Here is a 14038-nt window from a genome sequence, read left to right as displayed (position 1 = left end):
GAAATATTAGAATACAACAAAACATAGAGTAAGAAAACAATATATTAGGTGAATATTGATAGAAATTTTGATGGTAATCAAATTATGTAAATCAAAGCATTACATACTCTTTTAGTAGGTTCTTTTTAAATTTTCCAAATAGGTAGGTCCTACCTATGAAATTTTTTATTAGGAAACTGAAACATTTACAATTATTAAGTACCTGTCGCTTTAAAAAACTATTTAAAAAGTCACTACAATATTATAAACTTGCATTTTTCTCTGTCATCACAACAATAAAAACTAATATACACAACATTAATTTGTTTATCCAAAATCTCCATATTGAACAATTATTGACAGATGATTTTAACACCCAATCAGATCCGGTATAACGTTTATACCATACTGTCTGTGTGCGCATGCGCGCAGAATTATGAAATTTTACTCTCAATAGCGCCTAAAGAAGTATAACTTCAAAAAAATGTTTCATCCGGCAAGCAAATGGGCACATTTTGATCTCCTATTTGGATCCCCTACTATAAAATGTATGAGAGAAAATCAGCATTTATTTAAGTGCTCTTAGATTGTCCCCTTGAAATATTCATAAATCAACTGTACTTTTATATCTGCACCTACAATTGACTCAATTAATATACACAAAATAATATAAACAAGGCTTAAAAGGTTATTTATTGCTTTAAAAGTGTAAATTAAAATATTGGTCCATAAACAACTCAATTTTATGCTTACTGTCTTTGATAAATATGAAGAATTAGACAGACCAAATTTTGTGTTAGTTAAAAGGAGGTACAAACAGATCTAGTAAAAACATATTGATTTCAGTGTGTGTTTGAGATAAAATATAAATCAATTTACTATTTTGTTTGGAAATAAGGGACAATAATTTAAGTTTTGACTTCCACTTCTGAAATTGTTAACAAATGTTGTTTTTGTTGCTTTAAAAAAATCTAATAATTTAATTTTAATAAAATAGTAAATTATGTAAGAGGTACAAGGAAATAGCTTCAGAATAATAATATGAAACAAATCAGCAATTTCATAAATATAAATAATAATGACTTGTATTTCATCTTCAATAACTTTGAAATCCAACAAGTGGGGAGAAAATGTTAAATCGTTAGAAAATAAAATTAGCTTTATGTATACCCATTATATTGTTGTTCCATTTTATCTTTGCCCATGCGCCACGATTTATTTTCAAAAAAGTTAAGTCAAAATATAAAGTGAAACGTATGTCGATGTGTATATGTTACAGTTCAAGTTGATTCTCAGTTAGAGTTGACTCCAAGGAGTCAACTCCAACTGAAACGAGCAGTAAAAGTTGATTTGAAAAATTTAAATCAACTTTTACTAGTTGAAGTTGACTCTTCCTAACTCTTGTTAGTAAAAGTAGATTATACAATTTATACGAGTATAATCTCACGTGCATTTTTGATGAGTGTGCATCTCTTTGTTTTGACCGTTTCAACTACTTATTAGTCCAGCCTGTAACGTCGCCCCCGTTAGGTAAATTATTCTGATTCGATTTTTTTGCACAAACTTACTCAAACAAATACATCCTTATAATAAATACACAGTGTCAGGCGGTACCGCGGTCGAAAAATTGTTTAACCAATTTTTGTTACCAAATTCACAAAAATAATTCTTATCTACTCTACCTCATATTATGTATAAGTTTTTATTGTGTGAAAATTGTAAATATAGATATCAGTACATGAAGGGTTTAAAGTGTGCCTGAAGTAATAATGTATTTTAAATGGGATTTACTTTTTCGGACTGTTTTTTAGCACACTTTCATATAATCAAATATCCTTAACTTTCGCCTTGTCATGGTGATGACATGCGAGCAATAAATTACAAAAAAAGTTTTGACAGTTTTGTGGTTTGACAGAAGTTTGAATTTTTAAATGTCAAAGTTCTAAAAAATTTTAAAATAGGAATGTATTCCAGTGACGAAGAGTTGCAGTTTTTTTATTTGTTTTTTGGTAGATAAAATATTGTATGAAACTGTGCGTGAAGTACTTTTTGCGCACTTAGGCGATGTATAGCACTCGGCCCGCTCGTGCTCTAAACATCGCGTGCGTGCGCAAAAAGCATACTTCACAAACTGTTTTATAAATAACTAAGTATTTCACTCCGGACAATTTTTTTTAGATTATTTTGGTCATTCGGAGCAAAAAAGGTCTCTTGTGAATTTTCTCTAAAATTGATAGTTTTCGAGTTATACGCGATTTAAAATTTGAAAAATGCGAAATGACCATTTTTAAGGTTTAATAACTCGATTATAAACTATTATGAAAGTCAGAAAGTCACCTAATCAAAGTTTAAAGCCCCCCCTACCAGATTCTGAAGAAATTTTTGTCATTATTTTATTACTAAGCTGTTATTTTTAATTATCAACAATGAGCGCTAAAAGCGTATTGAGGCGGCCGTCAATGTGAGTGCGAGTAAGATTCTCCATTCCGACCGTCCAATGGTGCATCTCAGTCGCACTCACATTGACAGCCGCCTCAATACGCTCCTAGCGCTCATTGTTAATAATTAAAACTAACAGCTTAGTAATACAATAATGACAAATATTTCTTCAGTACCTTGTAGGGGGGGGGGGGTCGTTAAAATTTGATTTGGTGACTTTCTGACTTTCATAATAATAATTTTTAACTGAGTTATTAAGCCTTGAAAATGGTCATTTTCGCATGTTTCAAATTTTAAGTCGCGTATAACTCGACAACAATAAATTTTACAGAAAAATCATAGAAGACCTCCTTTGCTCCGAATGACCCAAATTAATGATGTAAAAAAATGTCAGAAGTGAATTTTTTTTGTGAATTTGTTTAAAAAAAATTTTTTAAACAATTTTTCGATTACGGTGCCACCTGACAGCCTGTGGATTCGTTATAAGGACCTCTTTTTGAGTAAGTTTGTGCAAAAAAATCGAACTGGAATAATTTACCTATCGGGGCGACGATACAGCCTGGACTATAAATATCACGATTTGAACATAATTATATACAGTACATTTAATTTCTAGAATCGGTTGTTTGTGTGAATCAACTTTTACTAAATGGCATTGGGAAGAGTATACTTTAACTAGTTGGAGTCTACTTTTACTAGTAAATGTTGAATAAAAATCTTCATTTTATATTTATAATCAACTTTTACTAAAACCAGCCGTTTGAGTCGACTCGAACTAGGAAAAGTCAACTCCAACTGGATAATCAACTTGAACTGTAACATATATACATTGTGTATATTGTGTATACTATAGACATCGACGTACGTTTGTTTCACTTTATGTTTTGATTTAATTTGTTTGAAAATTAATCATGAGGCATGGGTAAAGTTAAAATGGAACAACTATATTATTACTATGTTCTTGGGTAAAATACCTCATATCATAATATGTCTTTGACTGATGTTGATAATTTTCCTTGATGTTTAAACTATAAAGAATGTTTATAATCACTGCTTAATATTGAATGGATAAATCCATAGCTTGCATACATATATTGTAAAAGTTCCCCTAGTAGGTAGGTAATTCCCTAAAATTATATCTGATACTGGTGGTTCCCCTAAAATATAAATATATTTCTAGGTAGATATATAACAAAAAATATTTTAAACACTCATTTTTAAATATGTACATACTTATATATTATATAATATATGACAATATAATGTAATTAAAATAGTTTGGTATAATTATTTATCATTTAAAAATCCCTAACTATTGACTATTGACGATTTATGTAATTTTAGTAAATTGGATTGTTACTGTTTTGTTTTTTTGACTACAGTCAAACCTGCCATAACCGGATCAATGTGGCGACAGACCGATCCGGATACGAAAAAATCCGAATATCAAGACCACTACTTCTTTTATAGTCTCTGAAACGTTTTCTCCTTCATACATTCCAGTAATCAACGCCGTCGATAACTTTCGTCGATAGACACGTTTTATATTTATAGATTCTATAATACATTATTTCGCCATCTTTTAGTTCTTCTTTTAGTGCGTTGTCCAACAGCAGGACTGCCTTTCTCGGCAGATTTCCGTAGATCTGGCGCAGAACTGTCCGGATATGGGGAGGTCCGGATATGACAGGTCCGGATATGGCAGGTTGTACTGTATTTATAAGCTTTGTCGATAAAATTGTAAATTTTTTCATGGCAATAAAGCATATTTCTATTCTATTCTAACATTCAACTGCAGTGAAATCTCATGATTTATTTCTCTCCATCTTATGATTTCTCTTTGACTTCATGTGGCATCATTGAGTATCAATCTTTAGTCACGGAAGTAATACACCTAAGAGGAAGAAGTACAAGGCTACAACTTTAGTGGGCTAGATATTAATGTGTCATTTAAAGTCCATGACTCACAGTTGTATATTAGTAATACTAGTATGTAAATAATAGTCAAAACTTTTGTTTCAAAACTGGAATCTTTTCTTATGAGTGTGTTTAAAATATAGCAGACCCTATTGGCATTCACAGAAATATCACCAACTGAAATATTATGTTAAAATAATGCTACTGTATTAACTTCATCCTTCAAAAAATACTGATTCTTGAAATATTGTTTCATATAAGGCATTTTCATGTTGTGACTTAGTTTATATCCTTAAAATCTCTGTAAAGACTTTGAAATCTCTATATTAAATTAATAGCTGAAGTATGTATTTAATCTTTCTGATACCCTAAGATGTAGGTGAATACAAGAATGACCAAAATTTGACAATACAACTGTGTAATCAAAACAAGCAAAAGCAACAGTGTAATAACATTTTGAAACTGCTTAAAAATGAAATCTTATAATAATAGTAAGGATATGTTTAAATTTATGTACCAAAAGATGCTGTAGTTTTCTTAATTTATGATAAAATGATACCATGTTAACTTAAAACAAAGTGATGACCTATGTAAAATCACACCTTTTTGTATTACTAACAGGACCAAATATGGAAAGCATGTATTCAAAAAAACCTTTAGCATTGAAATCATGTCATAGTCCATGTTTCTTCCCATAATAGAAATATGCTTTTAGTATCAGTCTTGTGTCACGAAAGTCATACACCCAAGAGTAAGGAGAACAACTTTCCTGGGTTAGATATTAATTTTTAATGTGTCATTTAAAGTCCATGACTCAGAGTTGTATATTAGTAATACTAGTAGGTATGTAAGTAAATGATATTCAAAACTTTTGTTTCAAAGCTGAAATCTTTTCTTATGAGTGTGTTTAAAATATAGCACACCCTATTGGCATTCACACAAATATCACCAACTGAAATATTTTGTTAAAATAATATTGTATTAATGTAATGTATTAACTTACTAGTAGTTTAAAAAATACTAATTCTTGGGATATTGTGTTACATAATGCATTTTCATGTTGTGGATTTTTTATATACCGGGTGTCCACTTGTATTTTCCCCCATTTTAACTGCCTATAACTTCTAAACGGCTCAAGATAAAAATATGCGGTTTTCGCTGAAATGTTTTATTTTAGCAAAAGTTTTGTCTGAATGGATTAAATTTTTTATATCGCTTTCAAATACGAAAAAAAAAAATGGCGGATCTTTGAAAAAAAACGTTGTTGACTTTTTTTTAATGGAACACCCACTATATTTTTCTGTAAATTGAAAGAAAGGTCATTCACCTATCCAGCGATATGAAGTTTTTCAAAATCGGTTGTCAACTCACTGAGTAATTAATTTTTAAAATGAGGGGTGCAACATGGATATTACATACCTAAATAACATGACTAAGCAAATTGATATTATGTTATGTGATTTCCACATTGCATCTCTCATTTTAAAAATTAATTGCTCAGTCATTTGACAACCGATTTTAAAATTTTTTATATCGCTGGATAGGTAAATGACGATTTTTTCAAGTTACAAAAAAGTATACTGGGTGTTTTAATAAAAAAAGTCAACAACGGTTTTTTTTTCAAAAATCCGCAATTTTTTATTTAAAAGAGTTATAAAAAATGGTCATTTACCTAAAAACTTGAAAAAACGTTTATTTACCTATCCAGCGATATAAAAAATTTTAAAATCGGTTGTCAAATGACTGAGCAATTAATTTTTAAAATGAGAGATGCAATGTGGAAATCACATAAATTGATATTATGTTATGTGGTATTCATGTTATACCTCTCATTTTAAAAATTAATTACTCAGTGATTTGACAACCGATTTTGAAAAACTTTATATCGCTGGATAGGTGAAGGACCCTTCTTTCAATTTACAAAAAAATATACTGGGTGTTCCATTAAAAAAATCAACAAAGTTTTTTTCAAAAATCCGCCATTTTTGTTTTCGTATTTGAAAGCGATATAAAAAGTTCAATCCATTCAGACAAAACTTTTACTAAAATAAAACATTTCAGCGAAAACCGCATATTTCTATATTGAGCCTTTTAGAAGTTATAGGCAGTTAAAATGGGGGAAAATATAAGTGAACACCCGGTATTTAAAATCTCTGTAAACTTTAAAATCTCCATATTAATTTACTCTACCAGGCTCTGCCACCTCTCTAATAGGCCTCTGTTGGGCACTTCCAGAATATACAGGGTGTCCAGAAACTCTACCGACAAATGAAGACAGGAGACTCCAGATTATTTTAAGACAATTTAGCTGAATTCACCTAGTCCGAAAATACTTCCTAAGGGAGCTAGAGCTCTTTGAAAATGGCGTCTTGTAATTAGTTTTTCTTAAATACCTCCAGAACGCTTCAATTTAGAAAAACGAAAATCAGTGCGTATATTTATCTTCCAGAGATAAATCGATTCCATTTACTGTGCATTTCTAGTACCGATCATAGGCGTCCGTTTTTGGTAGGGCAATGGTTATTTTATCACATAACTTTTTTGTCTTTAACTTTTAAGCATGTTTGACACTGGATTATTAAATCGTGAGGTATTCTAGTACTAAAAGGTACTCTTGCTTTAAGTTAGTAGGACACACGGTTTTCTAGAAAAATCGAAAAATAATATTGAAAAATATTACTAAAAGATTTTTAAATTAAAAACTTATAATTTAAATATTATATTGTTTAAAATACCGAAGTTTTGTCAACATTTTCTATATCTTTTAAGATTTAGTGTCCATTCAACTTCCCTTGATTATATCTAGCCTTACGCTCAGTTTCTAGCTTAGGACAACATGTATAATTTGTGATTTGCTGTTATTAACAATCTTAAATTACTAAGATATATCTGAAGTGATACACCTATACTAAAATCACAATCAAGATGCCCTAGAAATAAACAAAACAAGACACGTTGAATGTTACAAGGAGCACTCCCAAATCATGATTTACAATGTACATACATTGTATAAATCCCAAATCATGATTCGGGAGTGCTCCTGGTAACATTCAAGTGTCTGGGCTTATTTCTAGTGCATCTTAATTGTGATTTTAGTATAGGAGTAAAACTTTTGTGGCTTAATTACTTTGTATTGTGTCATTTAAAGTCCATGACTCACAGTTGTATATTAGTAATACTAATACTAGTATGTACTTAAATGATATTCAAAACTTTTGTTTCAAAACTGGAATCTTCTCTAATGCTAATGTGTTTAAAATATAGCTCACCCTATTGGCATTCACAGAAATATCACTAACTGGGATATTTTGTTAAAATAATGCTACTGTATTAACTACCTAGTTCAAAAATACTAATTCTTGAAATATTGTTTCATATAATGCATTCTTATGTTGTGGCTTATATCCTTAAAATCTCTGTAAAGACTTTGAAATCTCTATATTAATTTAATAACTGAAGTATTTAATTACCTTTCTGATACCCTAAGATGTAAGTAAATAGAAGAATGAGCAAAATTTGATAATACATCCAACTTTGTAATCAAAACAAGCAAAAGCAACAGTGTAATATCAATTTGAAGCTGCTTAAAAATGAAATCTTATAATGATAGTAAGAGTATGTTTAAATGTATATACCAAAACATGCTACAGTTTTATTAATTTACAGTAAAATGATACCATGTTAATGTTAAGTTAAAACAAAGTGATGACCTATGTAAAATCACATACCTTTTTGTATTAATAACAGGAATAAATATGTCAAGCATGTATTCAAAAGAGTCTTTGGCATTGAAAGCATGCTGTAGTTTTTGTTTCTTCCAGTGGCGACACATGACTTTTTCTGAAGTGTTACCAAAACCAGATGCAAAAAATCTTATTTAAAAAAATGAAGATATGGCTAAATGTATATATACACTCACCGGCACAAAATTCCGCCACCCAAAATTTTTGATTAAGTTTGACAATCTATCTATAACTTTATTATTTGTACTTCGATTTTCAAGATTCTTGCACGAGTTTGTAGGTACATGTATTGATGTCAATTGCTATTATTCCGGTAACAAAAATTTTTTGCTTAGATGGCATTATATGGGAGTGAATGTAAGCGTTGTTTTTTCTCCTAACTTTAAAAAATTCTGTGGAAAAATTGGAGGGCTGATTTTGTTTCATACCCTTTTTGTATTATCCTGGAGGTATCACTAAGGTCTTGTTTTTTGAATTATCTGAATCTCTTTTCTTGTAAGAGCTGTAATTAAAAACACTGCTTTGAAGGTTTATTTAATTGAAAATATCAAACGCACTAAAATTAACAAAACAAAACAAATTTAACAAGAAAACAAAACAATTCAATAGCGGTTATGTCCACCTCTTGCAGCAACGACTGCTCGCAATCTGTTTAGCATCTAATAAAGATGTGTTTTCCTTGCTTGGGGAATAGCCCAATATTCCTCTACAAGGGCCATAAATGTACCAACTTTTCTGGAGGCCTAGGATGACTGCAGATAGCTTTTTTATTCATCCCAAAAATGCTCAATATGATTGAGATCTGGGCTGCATGCGGGCCATTCTAATCTTATCAATCCAACCTCAATTGTATGAATCAATCAGTGTTTTTATTTACAAAAAATGGTACAGCTCTTACAAGAAAAAAGATATTCGGATGATTCAAAAAACAAAATGTTGGTGATGCCTCCGGGAAAATATGACAGGACTATGAAACAAATTCAGCTATTCCATTTTTCCACAGAATTTTTTAAAATTAGGAGAAAATACAACGCTTCCTTTCACCCCTGTACAATGACATGCAAGCAAAAATTTTTGTTACCGGAATAATACCAAACAATATGCATACATGTACCTACAAACTGGTGCAAGAATCTTGAAAATCGGAGCACAAATAATAAAGTTATAAATTGTCAAACTTAATCAAAAATTTTGGGTGGCGGAATTTTGTGCCGGTGAGTGTAGCTTCAATAATATCATTTTGTATATGACTTGAAACTCTCAAAAAAACAGATGTTTCTAGATGTTGACAAAATTTTTGATCTTTTTTGGCAATTAATGTTAACAATTCCCTGTAATTGCCTCGATTGTCAGAGTTGTCGCACTCAAAATGATCACACAACGCTAGTTCTTGTTTGGCCCAAAAACATACAGTATCTCTTATAAGTGTGCTAAGGATATACCATATACCTATCTATTTTTGAACAAACTCATTATGTTTAGCAATATTTGCTTTAAAAGCTTGGTTAAGAGAACTTTTGATTTTTGTTTGGCCAAACTGAATCAAATTGGGTATACATCTTACATGTAGGTAACGGAGAAATTTCATGTCTCCTTTTCAAAAATCTAACACCATTTAAATCGTGAACCTGGTCCACCCATTTTTCTGTAGAAATCAGAAGACATGCCCAGCAATACAGTATATTTTTCTTGCAACGATAATATAACCAAGGATTTTCACTGTACCAACTAAATTTAAAATATCGAACTACTTTTGTTGATTCCTTTTTTAAATTGTTTAAAATAGGTCTTTCATTTTTAATAATCTCATTTTTTTCTTCAAAATTATACAAGGAGAATTACTTTTCAAGTAGTTGATCGATTAAGAAGTGTGACACTCATCTATTTTTAACTACACGCACACTTTTTATAGGTACTGTCACCAATTTTAAATTTGGTAACAGCCCTACTGATACACAGCAGGCTTATGCCGTCGCTTCTTCAAAATTTTCAGTCACTACCCGTCCCGAGCGCCAGCGTGCGTATATAACCATTATCACCAGAAATGAGTCTGGTAACAGAGTATAATAAAGTGCAACGGAGTCACATAAACTCGCCAATATTTTCGTGTCTACGAGTAGTTGGCTATTTAGTGAGATATTTACTGAGTTAGGTACTATTACCACATAATATAATAATATATTTCTATTGGTAAAAATATTGGTAAATAGAATTATTCATCGTCATAAAATATTTATTTGCAAGATTTTTAACTGTTACCAATGGTAACAGTGGCTACATGGACGCTTCGCCAGTGGTTTCTTCCCATAATAGAAATTTACAGAAAAAATGTATTATTTTTATGAATATCATTTTTGAGATATATAAAATTGTATACAAAATAGTTTTGTATAATTATTTATCATTAAAAAAGCCCGGTTCCTTTCAGAATTCAACTGTAGCGGAATCTCACAATTTCTTATGATTTATTTCTCTTGATCTTACGATTTCTTTTGACTTCATGTGGCATCACTCTTAAGTCATGAGTATCAATCTTAACTCATGAAAGTGATACAGCTAAGTGGAAGGAGTACAACTTCCATGGCTTAAATATTAGTTTTTATTGTGCCATTTAAAGTCCATGACTCACAGTTGCATATTAGTAATACTAGTTTGTAAATGATATTCAAAACTTTTGTTGAAAAACTGGAATCTTTTCTTATGAATGTGTTTAAAATATAGCTCACTCTCACCCTATTAGCATTCATAGAAATATTACCAACTGAGATATATTGTTAAAATAATACGGGATACATACTAAGTAGTGTTAACTTACTAGTTCAACAAATACTACTTAATTAAATAAAATAAATTAAATAAATTAAATACTTAATAAAATATGGAAAAAAGAATGGAAAAATATTACAAGCATGTCAAAAAATTTATATTTTTCTTTACATCAAGAACTTCCTCCGCCACCTGAATACATATTTAAATATAACCTGCCAAAGCAAGATATTTCTACTATCGTCAGATTAAAAACTCGACACGGGAAATATGAGGCACATCTGCACAAATTAGGAATAATTAATTCATCAGTATGTTTTTGTGATAATGTTTCAATTAGAGATTTAAACCATATTTTTTGGAATGCAAAATTAACGAGAGATATATAAATCAATTATATTACAATTTACGACAAACACAAGTTCATTTTCCAATTAGTATAGAATATCTACTAAGTTGTCATAAAATGGAAATATTTAAATTACTCATAAACTACTTGAAAGAAACAAATATAATCATTTAAGTGAAATACGTATAAATATAACAAAACTAGTAAATTGAGGTAAAAATAAAATAAAAATCTGTGGCTAACGGACTCGCATCCAAGCCATTTGTTCACACACACACACACACACACACACACTACTTAATTCTTGAAATATTGTTTCATATTTGAAACATGTTCATGTTGTAGCTTTGTTATTTCTTTAAAATCTCTGTAAAAACTTTGAAAGCTCCATATCAATTTAATAGCAGAATAATTAATCTTTCAGATACCCTAATGTAGGTAAATAGAAGAATGAGGAGAATTTGACAATACAACTTTGTAATCAAAACAAGCAAAAGCAACAGTGTAATAACATTTTGAAACTGCTTAGAAATGAAATCTTATGATAATAGTAAGAGAATGTTTAAGTTTATGTACCCAAAGATGCTACAGTTTTCTTAATTTACGTTAAAATTAAACCATGTTAAGTTAAAACAAAGTGATGACCTATGTAAAATCACATACCTTTTTGTATTAATAACAGGACCAAATATGCCAAGCATGTATTCAAAAGGGTCTTCGGCATGGAAATCATGTCGCAGTTCATGTTTCTTCCCATAATAGAAATTTAAAGAAAAAGTGTCTTATTATTTTTGTTGAAATCAAACATGGACAACAACTTAACCCAGGTCAAGAAAGTAAAAAATAACAAATGGAAATGATAAAGAACATTTTCACTTTTCGTTAGATAAACACTAGTAAGTCATAATCTTCATACAAAATAATCAAATTGTATGTAAATTCTTTGAAAAACTCAACAAATGCGTCTTTACACACTTTTTTTACAACTCTACTACAGATAGGCGAGTATTTTAATCACTAAATAATCAGTTAGATCAGAAAACTAGAAGTAGAAAATAGACTCAGCTCAGAACATAGAGGTATATATTAACATAGAGTGAGCCCTCACTCCGCCACCACTGACGACAAGATCTCTTCGACTGGTTTGCGGTATCTCTTTCTAGCACAATGTATCGAGAAACATAACATGAAACTAAGTGGGGGTACGGGACGGCAACTGAAATAAGGAGAATTACTTTATTCTTCTTTTTTCTTTAATTATTATGACAAATGACAAGACAACATAACCCAAATAATTTAATGCGGCCCTATTTCTATTTTTGAACAAAATGTTGGAAATATCTTAGTTTATTTTTAGTTCTAGCTTATTTACGGCTAGATTGAAAATCTGAATTTTCTAATATTGGTTCATGATTATCATCAGAGACTTGATTCGGTTCTTAAACAGGTAAATTTTTTGTCTCATCTGATATTGATTTGGTAGTGGAATTCTTTAGTGTATTATTTGGACTTTCATTTTCATCTTAATCACTATTGTGATTCAATAATTTTAGGTCACTTTTAGGAGCTGAGTACTTCGTTGCAACTGTACTTTTCTTTCTGTTTGGATACTGCATTAAGGCATAATCTGCATTGGCTTCTAAAAGATAATCCTCTTCAACTAAAGGATCAAACTTACTCATTCATACAAATTTTCTTAGTAATACTTTGTCTGAATCCTTCATGAAGAAATAGAATTTCTGCTAGTTGATCTTCATTGAAAAGTAAACACATGTTCATGATGTGTACAATTGGTTGCTGTAGACAGTAAACTTCATATAGAGTGCAGAGCATCTGGTATATAGAACATTTTTCCATTTAGTGATGTCTAAATTTCTGGTTTTCAATGCTAGATTCACTGCTTTCCATATAACTCCATTGTATCCTTAGACAAGGAAAGAGAGAGGACGAGTAATCCTATGACCAAAAGTGAAGCCAAACTGACACCGGGGATTTTGATCATCGACGTATCTTTGGGGTATTGTTATGCATTGAGTATTTAAAATAAAAACATGAAATGTATTTAAAATGAAGAATTTGTGTACGGTAAATGTTTTATTAAGTTGCTCATATTACGTACATATGTTTCAATACATACATATGTTTTTATTACGAATTTTAGATGATGATTTACTTTATTTTTTATGAAATTTTAACCTTCAACGAACACCCACCACTGGCAACCCATTGTTATTTTTGACGTGACCGCCATGTTTCTGGTGACAAACAAACCAAAAACTGGCTTCACTTTTGGAACGTGTGTGTTAAATGGGTGTTACCCGTCCTCTCTTTTTTCCTTGTCTAAGATTGTATCTTTTAACTTAACCATTTCCTTCAATATGGTGTTGTTCTACTTGAAGATATTCCTTTAGAGTGTAGGTAATTAATAAATTCTTGGTAAGTCAAGCTAGTCCCCCGGTCTGACTGGACGTATCTTAGCATGGAAATCTTGAAAATTCATCAATTTTTTTTTTTGTTCAGAATCTGTGAGGATACGTGAGAAAAAAGTAACGGGTCTTCCAGATTGACTCAGCATGATAGAAATAGCAAATTCATTCATGTATCTGTTTCAACAATGAGAATTTATTTTTCATTAATTACTGTCCATAGAAGTGCAATATTGTATATCCCAAAATATTTATAACTTTTGATTGTAGTGACATTTATTTTGATTTAAAGTTAACCCATATTTTTTAACGGCATTTAAAAACTTCTGTAAATTCAAATCATAGCTATCTTGATCCTCACCACTAACTGTTATGTCATCTAAATAAGCGTAAACCCCTTGTAGATTTTCTTTTTTATT

General features: G+C 30.5%; 1 protein-coding gene across 1 annotated transcript in view; it reads right to left on the bottom strand.

The window, feature by feature from the left end:
* LOC126886957 (activin receptor type-2A) overlaps nucleotides 1–12804 on the bottom strand; it is a 182129-nt gene extending 169325 nt beyond the window's left edge. The window contains exon 1 of the mRNA XM_050654145.1: nucleotides 11857–12804. Within this exon, the coding sequence (XP_050510102.1) occupies nucleotides 11857–11950 (94 nt within the window). The 5' untranslated portion in view covers nucleotides 11951–12804. The remainder of the gene's footprint in view (nucleotides 1–11856) is intronic.
* Between the last annotated feature and the right edge of the window lie 1234 nt (nucleotides 12805–14038).

Source organism: Diabrotica virgifera, chromosome 6, assembly GCF_917563875.1.
Source record: "Diabrotica virgifera virgifera chromosome 6, PGI_DIABVI_V3a".
Classification (NCBI taxonomy): Eukaryota; Metazoa; Arthropoda; class Insecta; order Coleoptera; family Chrysomelidae; genus Diabrotica; species Diabrotica virgifera.
The sequence above is the reverse complement of the archived record's forward strand: the minus strand, read 5'-3'. Positions and strand labels throughout refer to the sequence as shown.